The sequence below is a fragment of the Bombina bombina genome, chromosome 4, assembly GCF_027579735.1.
Source record: "Bombina bombina isolate aBomBom1 chromosome 4, aBomBom1.pri, whole genome shotgun sequence".
Taxonomy (NCBI): domain Eukaryota; kingdom Metazoa; phylum Chordata; class Amphibia; order Anura; family Bombinatoridae; genus Bombina; species Bombina bombina.
Genome location: NC_069502.1, coordinates 494,951,505 through 494,966,431, shown reverse-complemented (window position 1 = coordinate 494,966,431; position 14,927 = coordinate 494,951,505). Strand labels below are relative to the sequence as shown.

The window sequence follows — 14,927 nt, the reverse complement described above, 5'->3', positions numbered from 1 at the left end:
CTTAAAATACCCTAACACTAACCCCCTGAAGATCCATTTACAGTTTTGAAGATCCGACATCCATCTTCAATGAAGCTGAGAGAAGTCCTCATCGAAGCGGCAAGAAGTCCTCAACGAAGCCGGGAGAAATCTTCATCCAAGCCGGGAGACGTGGTCCTCCAGACGCGCAAAAGTCTTCATTCACACGGCATCTTCTATCTTCATCCATCCGGCGCGGAGTGGCTCCATCTTCAAGACATCCGATGTGGAGCATCCTCTTTTTTCCGACGACTACCGACGAATGAAGGTTCCTTTAAATGACGTCATCCAAGATGGCGTCCCTTAGATTCCAATTGGATGATAGAATTCTATTAGTCAATCAGAATTAAGGTTGAAAAAATCCTACTGGTTGATGCAATCAGTCAATAGGATTAAGCTCGCATTCTATTGGCTGTTCCAATCAGCCAATAGAATGCAAGCTCAATCCTATTGGCTGATTGGATCAGCTAATAGGATTGAAGCTCAATCCTGTTGGCTGATTTCATCAGCCAATAGGATTCTTTCAACCTTAATTCCGATTGGCTGATAGAATTCTATCAACCAATCGGAATATAAGGGACGCCATATTGGATGATGTCATTTAAAGGAACCTTTATTCGTCGGTAGTCATTGGAAAGAAGAGGATGCTCCGCCTCGGATGTCTTGAAGATGGAGCCGCTCCACGCCGGATGGATGAAGATAGAAGATGCCGTCTGGCTGAAGACTTCTGCCCATCTGGAGGACCACTTCTCCCGGCTTGGATGAAGACTTCTCCCGGCTTCGTTAAGGACTTCTTGCCGCTTCAATCAAGACTTCTCCCGGCTTCGTTGAGGATGGATGTCGGATCTTCAAAACTGTAAGTGGATCTTCAGGGGGTTAGTGTTAGGATTTTTTAAGGGTTTATTGGGTGGGTTTTATTTTTAGGTTAGGGCTTTTGGCAGCAATAGAGCTAAATGCCCTTTTAATGGCAATGCCCATCCAAATGCCCTTTTCAGGGCAATGGGGAGCTTAGGGTTTTTTAGTTAGGGTTTTATTTGGGGGGTTGGTTGTGTGGGTGGTGGGTTTTACTGTTGGGGGGGTTGTTTGTATTTTTTTTCAGCTAAAAGAGCTGATTTCTTTGGGGCAATGCCCCGCAAAAGGCCCTTTAAGGGCTTTTGATAGTTTAGTTTAGGCTAGGGTTTTTTTATTTTGGGGGGGGCTTTTTTTATTTTGATAGGGCTATTAGATTAGGTGTAATTAGTTTAAATATCTTGTAAATTGTTTTTTATTTTCTGTAATTTAGTCTTTGTTTTTTTGTAATTTAGCTAATTGTATTTAATTGTAGTTAATTTAGGTAATTTGTTTAATTGTAGTGTAGTGATAGGTGTTAGTGTAACTTAGGTTAGGTTTTATTTTACAGGTAAATTTGTATTTATTTTAGCTAGGTAGTTAGTAAATAGTTAATAACTATTTAGTAAGTATTCTACCTAGTTAAAATAAATACAAACTTGCCTGTAAAATAAAAATAAACCCTAAGCTAGATACAATGTAACTATTCATTATATTGTAGCGAGCTTAGGGTTTATTTTATAGGTAAGTATTTAGTTTTAAATAGGAATAATTTAGGTAATGATAGGAATTTTATTTAGATTTATTTAAATTATATTTAAGTTAGGGGGTGTTAGGATTAGGGTTAGACTTAGGTTTAGGGGTTAATAAATTTAGTATAGTGGCTGCGACGTTGGGGGCGGCAGATTAGGGGTTAATAAATGTAGGTAGGTGGCGGCTATGTTAGGGGCGGCTGATTAGGGGTTAATAATATTTAACTAGTGTTTGCGAGGCGGGAGTGCGGCGGTTTAGAGGTTAATATGTTTATTATAGTGTTTGCGATGTGGGAGGGCCTTGGTTTAGGGGTTAATAGGTAGTTTATAAGTGTTAGTGTACTTTTTAGCACTTTAGTTATGAGTTTTATTCTACAGCTTTGTAGTGTAAAACTCATAACTACTGACTTTAGAATGCGTTACGAATCTTGACGGGATAGGGTGTACCGCTCACTTTTTGGCCTCCCAGGACAAGCTCGTAATACCGGCGCTATGGAAGTCCCATTGAAAATAGACTATACGCAATTTGCGTAAATTGATTTGCGGTAAGGCCAAAAAACTGTGCGGTGCCCCTAAATCTGCAAGACTTGGAATACCAGCGGTAGTGAAAAAGTAGCGTTATACCCGGATAACGCTGCTTTTTCAATATAGCGCAAAACTCGTAATCTAGCCGTATATTAATTAAAACGCTATGTAACATTTGGGGAAAAAAAACATGATTTTATTGCCAATTACATGACATTTTTGCAAGTGCAATATTTTGCTGTTTTTTCATGTATATGTTTTTTCTAGCATATCCATGCATATGTGATTAATGGATTTGTGCATTTTTTTGCAGATTTCAAAGACTACTTTATTTTTGCGGCATTCATAATGATTGCATATATGTTTGCATCAAGATTTGGCAATTGTTTAAACATATCTAATCATGCTAACATACATGTCATATTACAGCAAAAGGAAGGACAAATGTCGAGTTGAGAGAAAAGTTTATGTTGCCCGATGGTGCTAGTCAGAGCATGACACCTTTCCGACCAAAGGGTCGCAGATCTCGTCCATCCTCTAGAGGCGCTTCACCAAATAGATCTAATTCAACTCCAAATGTTCAGGCCAGTCCGTCACAAGCTACTGGCTCCACTACACCAAAGGTATGTGTCAACGTATGAAATAGAGATAACGCGAATGAGGCTTTAAAATGAACTTTTTACTGACAATTACCAAGAAAAAGGATATTGTAAATACTGTTTTTGTAAACCTATCAAAGATAATATTTACATGTAATGACATTCTAAAAAATGTTTCCTATTTACTATTTAGAATACCTAATATTCTAAAAGTCTATTAAAAAATAAACTTTCATGATTCAGATAGGGCATGTAATTTTAAACAACTTTTCAATTTACTTTTATCATCAATTTTGCTTTTTTCGCTTGGTATTCTTAGTTGAAATGTAAACCTAGGTAGGCTCATATGCCAATGTTTTAGTCCTTGAAGGCCGCCTCTTATCTGAATGCATTTTGACATTTTTTCACAACTAGAGGGCATTCCTTAATGTGTGCCATATAGATAACATTGTGCTCACGCCCATGGAGTTACCTAGGAGTCAGCACTAATTGGCTAAAATGCAAGTCTGGCAAAAGAACTGAAATAAGGGGGCAGTCTACAGAGGCTTAGATACAAGGTAATTACAGAGGTAAAACGTGTATTAATGTGTGTTGGTTATGCAAAACTGGGGAATGGGTAATAAAGGGTTTATCTATCTTTTTTTTATCAATTTTGATGTAGACTGTCCATTTAAATGAAAAGATAATAAATAATTAGATTAACGAAAAGTAGACTTTTCTACCTGCTGTTTAAAAATAGTTAAATTATGTCAATTTCATTTAAAGTGTAGGAGAGATCATGTTCCATAATAATCAAATCTAACTTACAGTAGTTCCTTCAACAACATAGGAGACACCAACAAACATTCATAAATTAAAAAAAATAGATTGAATGATACGGGGGAAGCACATAAAATGAGAAAAATGTGCTTGTTAAAAAGTTTAAAAAGTTGATGTCTACCTTATGTTCCTTCTATGAACTGAGACACTATCTCAAATCTTTTGAGCTCATATATCATTTCAATTCATCCCTTATGAGCTCACCAGATGCCCACATCGAAAAAAAATGCAGTCTCGAAAGGAACCAATTTAGCTACGGGGATTAGCTGCAATAACCTGAATTGAGTCACACACCTCTCTGAGGTACACAGGCTACACATAGTATTAGCACATGAGTTAAATATATTATCTAAGTTAAAAATAATTTTGCTTAATCTATATTGTTTTATTTAACTTACTCAAGAAATGCAAAGACTTATAGGCTTCCCCTTTAAAGTTGCGCAAATGTAATATCTGAGTCAGCCGATGAGAGACTTTGCAATCAGCAGTGCTTTCTAATACAGAGTTTGTTCCCTTATACAGAAATTGATTTTGATTGCAGAAATGTACCAGCAGGTGAATTCAAATTGTTTTACTACCTAGAGGCTGTACTAGCGTGTGCACAAAACTCTAGGCAGAGGGAAACTGACAGAACTGAAAATGTAAATAATTTGCAATAGTTGGGAATATGGTCTTCATGGCCAAAATACAGGCGGCTAGATTACGAGTTTTGCGTTAGAGGCTATGCGGTGCTAACGAGCAGTTTTCCCAAACCGCTCACTTCCCTACAGCGCTGGTATTATGAGTTTTTACAAACCCGTCGTTAAAAGACAAGAAGTGAGCGTTGAGCAAAATTTTGCTCATTACTGCACTCCAATACCATCGCTGCTTATGTCAGCGGTGAGTTGGTTGTACGTGCTCGTGCACGATTTCCCCATAGGGATCAACGGGGAGAGCCAGCTGAGAAAAAGTCTAACACCTGCAAAAAAGCTGCGTAAAGCTCCTTAACGCAGCCCCATTGATTCCTATGGGGAAATAAAAGTTATGTTTACACCTAACACCCTAACATGAACCCCGAGTCTAAACACCCCTAATCATACACTTATTAACCCCTAATCTGCCGCCCCCGACATCTACATTATTCTTATTACCCCTAATCTGCCGCTCCGGACACCGCCGCCACCTACATTATACTTATGAACCCCTAATCTGCTGCCCCCAACATCGCCGCCACCTACATTATATTTATTAACCCCTAATCTGCCACCCCCAATGTCACCGCCACCTACCTACACTTATTAACCCCTAATCTGCCGTCCCCAACGTCACCACCACTATAATAAACATATTAACCCCTAAACCACCGCACTCCTGCCTCACAAACATTAGTTAAATATTATTAACCCCTAATCTGTCGTCCCTAACATCAACTCCACCTACCTACATTTATTAACCCCTAATCTGCTGCCCCCAACGTCGCTGCCACTATACTAAATGTATTAACCCCTAAACCTAAGTCTAACCCTAACCCTAACACCCCCTAACTTAAATATAATTTAAATAAATCTAAAGAAAATTACTAGCATTAACTACATTATTCCTATTTAAAACTAAATACTTACCTATAAAATAAACCCTAAGCAAGCTACAATGTAACTAATAAATCCAAAGCTAGATACAATGTAACTATTTTTATTTTACAGGCAAGTTTGTATTTGTTTTAACTAGGTAGAATAGTTACTAAATAGTTATTAACTATTTAATAACTACCTAGCTAAAATAAATACAAAAGTACCTGTAAAATAAAACCTAACCTGTTACACTAACACTTAACACTACACTATAATTAAATAAATTAACTAAATGAACAACAATTAAATCAATTAAATTAGCTAAAGTACAAAAAAATCAAACACTAAATTACAGAAAATAATAAACAAATTACAGGTATACCTCACTTTACAGCGATTCGCTAATACAGCGCTTTGTGGAGCTGAAGTTCAACCTCCAAGGATTTTGAAACGGTTCTGTAATCTTTGTGCTATTGCGAGAAAAGTGACTGGCACCATTTTGTTATGAGCAGTTCACTTTGCTTACAGCATTACAGGGCAATCTGTGTCTCAGTTTTATAGTCTGGCAAATTTTACTACAGTAATTGTCACTATTTTACAGGTACAGTTTTTATTAAATATTAATTGAATACTGTGCTGTGCTAGTTTTAAACTAAACATATCACTATTGCACCCCAAATATATGTTAGTTCAACATGTTTTTAAACATACTGGCAAGTGAAAAAAAGCTAAAACTGCCTTGTTTCACTTTAAGTCGGTTTTCACTTTACAGCGGGGCTCCGGTCCCTAACCCGCTGTATGAGCGGGGTATACCTGTACAAGATATTTAAACTAATTACACCTAATCTAATAGCCCTATCAAAATAAAAAAAGCCCCCCAAAATAATAAAATCCCTAGCCTAAACTAAAGTACCAATAGCCCTTAAAAGGGCCTTTTACGGGGCATTGCCCCAAAGTAATCAGCTCTTTTACCTGTAAATAAAAATACAAACAACCCCCCAACAGTAAAACCAACCACCTACACAACCAACCCCCCAAATAAAATACTATCTAAAAAAACCTAAGCTCCCCATTGCCCTGAAAAGGGCATTTGGATGAGCATTGCCCTTAAAGGGCAGTTAGCTATTTTGCAAGCCCAAACCCTAACTTAAAAATAAAACCCACCCAATACACACTTAAAAAAAACCTAACACTAACCCCCTGAAGATCGACTTACTGGTAGAAGTCTTCATCCAAGCTGGGCCAAAGTGTTAAAAAAACCTAACACTAACCCCCTGAAGATCGACTTACTGGGAGAAGTCTTCATCCAAGCTGGGCCGAAGTCCTCAATGAAGCCGGGAGAAGTCTTCATCCAGATGGTATCTTCTATCTTCATCCATCCGTCATGGAGCGGGTCCATCTTCAAGACATCCGACGCGGAGCATCCTCTTCATCTGACGACTAAAGACAAATGAAGGTACCTTTAAGTGATGTCATCCAAGATGGCATCCCTAAGATTCCGATTGGCTGATAGAATTCTATCAGCCAATCGGAATTAAGGTAGAAAAAATCCTATTGGCTGATGCAATCAGCCAATAGGATTGAGCTTGCATTCTATTGGCTGTTCTTGTAGCTAGCTTAGGGTTTATTTTATAGGTAAGTATTTAGTTTTAAATAGGAATAATTTAGGTAATGATAGTAATTTTCTTTAGATTTATTTAAATTATATTTAGGGCTAGACTTAGATTTAGGGGTTAATAACTTTAATATAGTGGCGGCGACATTGGGGGCGGCAGATTAGGGGTTAATAAGTGTAGGTAGGTTGCGGCGACATTGGGGCAGCAGATTAGGGGTTAATAAATATAATGTAGGTGTCGGCGATGTTGGGGGCAGCAGATTAGGGGTTCATAAATATAATGTAGGTGGCGGCGGTGTCTGGCGTGGCAGATTAGGGGTTAAAAATTTTATTATAGTGCCTCGGTTTAGGGGTTAACAGGTAATTTATGGGTGTTAGTGTACTTTTTAGCACTTTAGTTATGAGTTTTATGTTACAGCGTTGTACCATAACTCTTAACTACTGACTTTAGAATGCGTTACAGATCTTGTAGGTACCACTCACTTTTTGGCCTCCCAGGACAGACTCGTAATACCGGCGCTATGGAAGTCCCATAGAAAAAAGACTTTACGAAGTTTACGTAAGTCGTTTTGCGGTAAGGCCAAAGAAGTGTGCGGTGCCCCTAAACCTTAAAGACTCGTAATAGCAGCGGGCGTAAAAAAGCAGCGTTAGGACCTCTTTTTTACCCAAACGCACAACTCGTAATCTAGCCGAGGGTTTTTTAAAGGTTTAAGAAAATAAAAATATTAATACTTGGGACTTTAATGTTGTTTTTAAAGTATTTATTACCTATTACTTAGTTGTTCAGTCAGATTCTGTAAACAATTTTATTAAAGGAACATTATAGTTTCAATAAAATGTAATCCCTTTAATTAATTAAATCTAAAAAAGCAAATACCTTTCCCAGTAATACTTTTAGCCTTGCTCAATAAGCCGTTTGCATCTCCTGGCTCCAAGCAAAAGCTAGAACCTGAAAGGGCCATGCACACCATTTAACTGTGCAGCACCAGTAGATCCAATGTTTGTGTTTTCACCAATTGTAGAATGAAGAGGTATGTCCAGTGTCCCGACCAGTTCTCTCAGTCCAAGTTCTGTCTACAAAGTGGTCACTTTGCTGCAGGGACACTCTGTATTATTTTTTTATTTATATATGTGTTTGTATCTGTATTTATTTTTGTATATATGTGTGTGTGCGCGTGTATATGTGTGTATATATATATCTATATATATATATTTATTAAATACATGATTAGATTACCCTACACCCTCCTTATTGTGTTGGTGATTTTACTTTACCGTAGTTGGTCCCAGTGTTTTCTCCTCCCTGACCTACCATGTGGCTATGTCTCCTCTGTATACCAAGCACAGGATTCAATAGAAAGCAGAATTATTAGAAATAGGGGGAAGATGCATTATACTGGTTTCATGTGCAATTTCAGTTTATATCTGGCATTAGGGGGTGCAGGAAGCAGTGTATTTGGCCTAAGGTATTATCTGGGCACATAGCTATCAAGGGTGCAATGATCAATGAATTTGGTCTGAGGCTGTATTTGGGCACATAACTATTATAGAGTACTTTGGTCAATTAATTTGGTCTGAGGTCTGTTCTTGGCCCATATGGTATAAGGATGTGAAGGAGGAAATGCATCTGATCTGAGGTCTGATCAGGATACATAACTATAGTAAGGTGATCCAGGAGACCATCTATATGTTCTGAGGTCTGATCTGGGCACATATGGCATAAGGAGGAAATGCATCTGATCTGAGATCTGATCAGGATACATAACTATAGTAAGGTGTTCCAGGAGACCATCTATATGGTCTGAGGTCTGATCTGGGCACATATGGCATAAGGAGGAAATGCATCTGATCTGAGATCTGATCAGGATACATAACTATAGTAAGGTGTTCCAGGAGACCATCTATATGGTCTGAGGTCTGATCTGGGCACATATGGCATAAGGAGGAAATGCATCTGATCTGAGATCTGATCAGGATACATAACTATAGCAAGGTGTTCCAGGAGACCATCTATATGGTCTGAGGTCTGATCTGGGCACATATGGCATAAGGAGGAAATGCATCTGATCTGAGATCTGATCAGGATACATAACTATAGCAAGGTGTTCCAGGAGACCATCTATATGGTCTGAGGTCTGATCTGGGCACATATGGCATAAGGAGGAAATGCATCTGATCTGAGATCTGATCAGGATACATAACTATAGTAAGGTGTTCCAGGAGACCATCTATATGGTCTGAGGTCTGATCTGGGCACATATGGCATAAGGAGGAAATGCATCTGATCTGAGATCTGATCAGGATACATAACTATAGTAAGGTGTTCCAGGAGACCATCTATATGGTCTGAGGTCTGATCTGGGCACATATGGCATAAGGAGGAAATGCATCTGATTGGAGATCTGATCAGGATACATAACTATAGCAAGGTGTTCCAGGAGACCATCTATATGGTCTGAGGTCTGATCTGGGCACATATGGCATAAGGAGGAAATGCATCTGATCTGAGATCTGATCAGGATACATAACTATAGCAAGGTGTTCCAGGAGACCATCTATATGGTCTGAGGTCTGATCTGGGCACATATGGCATAAGGAGGAAATGCATCTGATCTGAGATCTGATCAGGATACATAACTATAGCAAGGTGTTCCAGGAGACCATCTATATGGTCTGAGGTCTGATCTGGGCACATATGGCATAAGGAGGAAATGCATCTGATCTGAGTTCTGATCAGGATACATAACTATAGTAAGGTGATCCAGGAGACCATCTATATGGTCTGAGGTCTGATCTGGGCACATATGGCATAAGGATGTGAAGGAGGAAATGCATCTGATCTGAAGTCTGACAGACACATAACTATAGAAAGGTTGTGCAGGAGACCATCTATAGGTAGCTATATGTTAGATCAATACATTAATTGACAAATAAGATTTTAGAGAAGCAGTGAATTAATAAATGTATACATTTTTATCTTAATAAGATTAAAGGGATGTGAAACACTAACATTTTATATTGTGATTCAGGCAGAGAATACAATTTTAAAAGATTTCAATTTCACTTCTATTATCAAATTTGTTTTGTTCCCATGGTAGTCTTTGCTGAAGAGATGCCCAGGTATCTTGCAAATGGATATCATTCTTGCAAAACTGCTGCCATATAGTGCTCAAGACACAATCACACCCCTGAGCTTATATCTCTGCTTTTCAACAAAAGATACACAAGAACAAAGAAAAAATTATAATAAAAGTTTATTAATTCGTTTTTTTAAATTGCATTCTCTGTTTGAATCATGAAAGAGAAACATTTGGTTTTCATATCCCTTTAAGTCTTCAGTATCTGATATTGTGCATTAATGACTAAACCCAGCAGACCCAGAAATAATTGAGAGGTTATGTAGTCTGTATTCTGCTTCCCCATTACTTCCTACCGTTACCTTCTGATAGTTTGGTTACATTTTGATTTGCCATTGTTTCATACAGACACCTCTCAATGTAACACGCAATTATGGTAAGCCTTGGCTGACAAACAGCAAAACATCACCTCCATGTAAGAGTCCTGAGCCCCCCGAATACCAACTCTCATCTCCAGAGGTACAGTAAAGAGAGCATCAAGTCTCATAACTTCTCCAAATCACAACTCCTGTATAAGTCCACTAACCACTATCACTCTCTCACGTCAACCTATTATCAACCTGCTATCTTGCACGCTAATGCACTTCTTCATTTGTAATCCGCTGCAATATATAAACTTTCATTTCTTCCTTTTTACTTTCTTCTACAGCATAGCTGTCACAATGTTATGTATAAGCATGTTAATACATGATCATTTATATTTAATGAAAAGAGCATATTTTAATGTAATTTCCTATTTGTCTATGTTTTAGTAATAATGGAAGGTAAATTAGTTTAAAGAACTCTGCAATAGTACTCTTGATATTGGGGTTATTGCAATCATAGAACACACACACATACACACACACAAACATACACACAAACATACACACACACATACACACACACACATACACACACACACATACACACTTACACATATACACACACACACACACAAACATACACACGCATACACACTCACACACACATACACACACACATACACACACATACACACACATATACACACACACAAATACACACACATATACATACACACAAACATACACACGCATACACGCTCACACACACACACACACACACATACACACACACACAAATACACACATACACACTTACACATATACACACACACACACAAACATACACACGCATACACACTCACACACACACATACACATACACAAAAGAATCATTCCAGGCAGTAAAAGGAATTTTTATTTAAATAATGCATAAAAAACAATTTCTTCTGTTTGACTGAAGGCTTTGTAAATAGCATTATTTATATGGTACAGTACAATAAATATTTAAAGTTTTCTTATATAGCTGTTGCTAATATTAAGTCATTATACTTATCTTAATTCAGTTAACAAATGTATGTTGTAAAATAGTGAAAATTATTAGACTTATTTTTCTGCATTTGTTCCTTGCTTTCAGGTCGCAAACAATGCTCTGAAACTAGTGTTATGAGGGTAGCAATGGAAGGGCAATTGGTCAAAAATGAACTTTTCTAGCATAGAAGGCTGTGGATTATTTTACTTTTTTGTTACTTTTCAGGAATATTTTAGGCTCCCTTAGATAGTATTGTTGTTTGTCATGGAACAACAAACTGCCAAAACCCATTTCTACTCAATAATGTGATAAGGAGAGTCCATTTCCCATTAATCCAGTAGCTAACACCAGGAACTTGACTTCCTGAGAGCTCTTAGTGAAAGAAACCAGAATTGATCATATTGTAAAATATCTGTTAAAAACATTCCCAAAGTAAAAATGGTGTGTATGATTTCAATAAGTAATGTGTGTTATTATGGATAACATTTGTCTCTGAGCACCACAGTATATATCTGTTAAACTAGATAAGACTGTATCACATTCATAAAACTCCAGACTGTACAGTTTCACTACAGACTGTGTATTCATTTGAATTGTTACTGTAAATTGATTGTGTCACTAGACAAAGAAATAGGAAATATGTTTCTTCATAAAATGTTAGGTATTTATCAGATTGCTCCTGCAACCGAGCATATCACTAAGTCGCAACCAAGAAGTTTAAGACAATTATTGTAATCAAACTAAAATCAAACGTTGATGTGTTCAGCTATTGAATTAAAAGATGTACTGTATATAAACCTGTTGATTTAAAATAATTTACCTCTTAAAATAAAAAACCCAATAGTACTATGTTAAAATATTGTTTACCTTTAGGGGGTAACAAATAATTATGTTTCATCTTGTGGGTTTGTATCACACAGGGAACGCCAATACAAGGAAGTAAACTAAGGCTTCCAGGATATCTCTCGGGAAAAGGATTCCACTCAACAGAAGACAGTAGCATATTAACCACAGCTGCCTCCAAAGTCAGGACACAGTTTGCAGGTAAGGAACCTTAATGTAGTATAAACCTATAGTATGCACTGTCAAAGTAATTTATTCAGTAAGGAGTGAACTTACAGTACAGGAGGACATTTTTATTAATTATGGCAGAAAATATAAACATTTTAGCATTGACATAGATTATATATTACTAGTATGCTCAGATTGGCATGCATTTCCTGTGAAGTACTGCAAAGCTCCTCCATGGTGCAGAGCCAGAAAACTGGGGGAAATGAATAAGTGTATAAATGCTTATTTGGGACCACAGGGCCTTGTGTTGGGCAGTGCTAATGTAGAGCTAACATTATGCATATCCATTTTATTTTCTTTATTTCTTTCTTTTCTCTTTCCTTTTTCTCCTTTGTGTTATACATACTGTATATATATATATTTTAGTTTGTTAAACATTCACAGTTTGCCGCAAATTATAAAATAACCAAACATGAATATTCAAAAATATTTAATATATTTATCAAGTATAACTGAAACTAAAAAGCTACTGTTTACCTAACAATCACCTAGATTACAAGTTTTGCACTATAGAGGGTGCGAAACGAATGCAACAAAAGTTGCGATATTTCACCCTCCATAGCGCTGCCATAACGAGTTTTGGAAAAGCGGCCTTGTGCGTGCGATATGGTTGGGATGAGCTCCATACTGTACAAAATGCAAGCGCTGCTTTGATGTGCTCGTGCACGCTTTCCCCATAGACATCAATGGGGAGAGCATGTTAGAAAAAAACCTAACACCTGCGATCGCGGAATGAAAAGCTCTGTAACGCAACCCCATTGATGTCTGGGGAAAAAAAAAGTTACGTTTAAATCTAACACCCTTAACATAAACCCCACGTCTAAACACCCCTAATCTGCTGCCCCCGACATCGCCAACAACTAAATAAACTTATTAACCCTTAATCTGCCACCCACGACATTACCGCCACCAAAATAAATCTATTAACCCCTATTACGTAGAAATGGGTATTGCAGATTACATGATTCCACTTTGCTGTATTTTTAGGAGCTTATATGAAACATTTTCACTTACTTTATTGGTTTATGATAGTTATTGTAATCTTTCTTTTCCTGTCTTTTTTTAAAGTCTGTGTAGTACTTGAGTTATTCACAAAAAGCAGTATAAAAATGTTAAGTAAATAATAGGTTTTCATACCATGTAAACACCACTGGAGAATGTGTTTGCATTAATGCTAATTTGTGTATCATTACACTGTCCAACAGATTATAGAAAAACGCCAAGTCGAGCTGGGAGCAAGGCTGGTAGCAGGTCAAGTAGTCGGCGTGGCAGTGATGCCTCAGACTTTGATATCTCAGAAATCCAATCAGTCTGCTCAGATGTATTTGAGACTGTTAATGAAAGTTGCAGACCTTCACCGCGGTCAAGTTCACGATCGTCTACAGGAAAACCTTCCAAAATCCCTACACCACAACGACGGTCACCAATGAGCAAAATCAACAAGTCAACCAAAAGATGAGCTCTTGGATGAGTTCTGAAGAGATTTATCATTGTGCATTACTTATTTAAGTTTATAAGATGTAAAATATTATGTAGAATTTATCGTGGAATAATGCAAATGTTTGATTTTAATTCTGCAGATTGCCTTAAATGTGTGTTTGTCTCGTTTTTTTACCCATATGATTTTTATCAACATTCAATTGTCATATAGTTTTTGAAAAAAAGAATAAGGGAGAGGAAATTAAACTAACACAAGTTCAGACTTGTGTGAAGTACATACACTAAAACAGTTGTTGAATGTATTGATAACTCTTTGCAACCTGGAACAAAGTACAATATGCCAAACAGAGCTTCATCAGTTACAAATTAAGAATACCTCATAACTATTTACAAGAACGTAAAATGGTTGAATATCTAAAAGCTTATAGACACTACAACATCTGTGTTCACTTGAATTTAATGATGCACACTGCAATTATTTATACAGTTAAGTTCAGAGATCTCACAGATAGGTATTTAATCAATTGCCAGATTTTTTTTGTTTTTTAAACTAAAGTCTGTGAGACTTCGCCTTTAAAAACGACAGTACTGTCAAAATACAGTACGCAAGTGAGGTTTTCTTTTGCTTGAGTGGATGGTAGTATTGTATCGGTCTACTTTTTTGTATTAAATCAGTTTTGCTTGCAGAAATCTATGAATAAATCTTCTCCAAATCTAGTTATATGATTTGTAATTTGGTTTATAAATTTGAAAATAAATAAATACTTGAATTAAGTAGATACTTTCAAACTTTAGCAGTCTCTTAACAAACTAAAAAAACACCAATAGGCCGTATGCTTCAACACATAGGTCTTTAGGTTAGTAGTAATATTAATAGTAATATTTATGAAAGCTGTACTGGGAGTTGTATGATGTATATTAATTCTAGATGGTAGATAAGAAAAATGTTTTAGCTTCAAATATTCTGCACCTTATGTATAAAGATCATGTTAAATAAACCTAAAGTTTTTTTTTATATATATACAATAAAACTAGTTAAATGAAATATATATATATAAGGTTTGTTAATACGTGATATTGCCTTGCCTGACAGATGTACAGATTACCCCAGGAACCTATAACTAACAAGAAAAAAAACCCACTAGCATTTTTTTCTATTTAAGGTTTGTATAAACGTACTCATAATTTTAAATATAATTCTATACACAATTGTCAGATTATTTACAGTATTTTAGGCA

At 36.7% G+C, this 14,927-nt stretch overlaps 1 protein-coding gene across 1 annotated transcript in view; it reads left to right on the top strand.

The window, feature by feature from the left end:
* Positions 1-14,468, top strand: part of LOC128656482 (dystonin-like) — a 958,955-nt gene extending 944,487 nt beyond the window's left edge. Inside the window, 3 exon segments of the mRNA XM_053710402.1 lie at positions 2,553-2,746; positions 12,099-12,222; positions 13,455-14,468. Coding sequence (XP_053566377.1) covers positions 2,553-2,746; positions 12,099-12,222; positions 13,455-13,708 — 572 coding nt within the window. The 3' untranslated portion in view covers positions 13,709-14,468.
* The last annotated feature ends 459 nt before the right edge of the window (positions 14,469-14,927 follow it).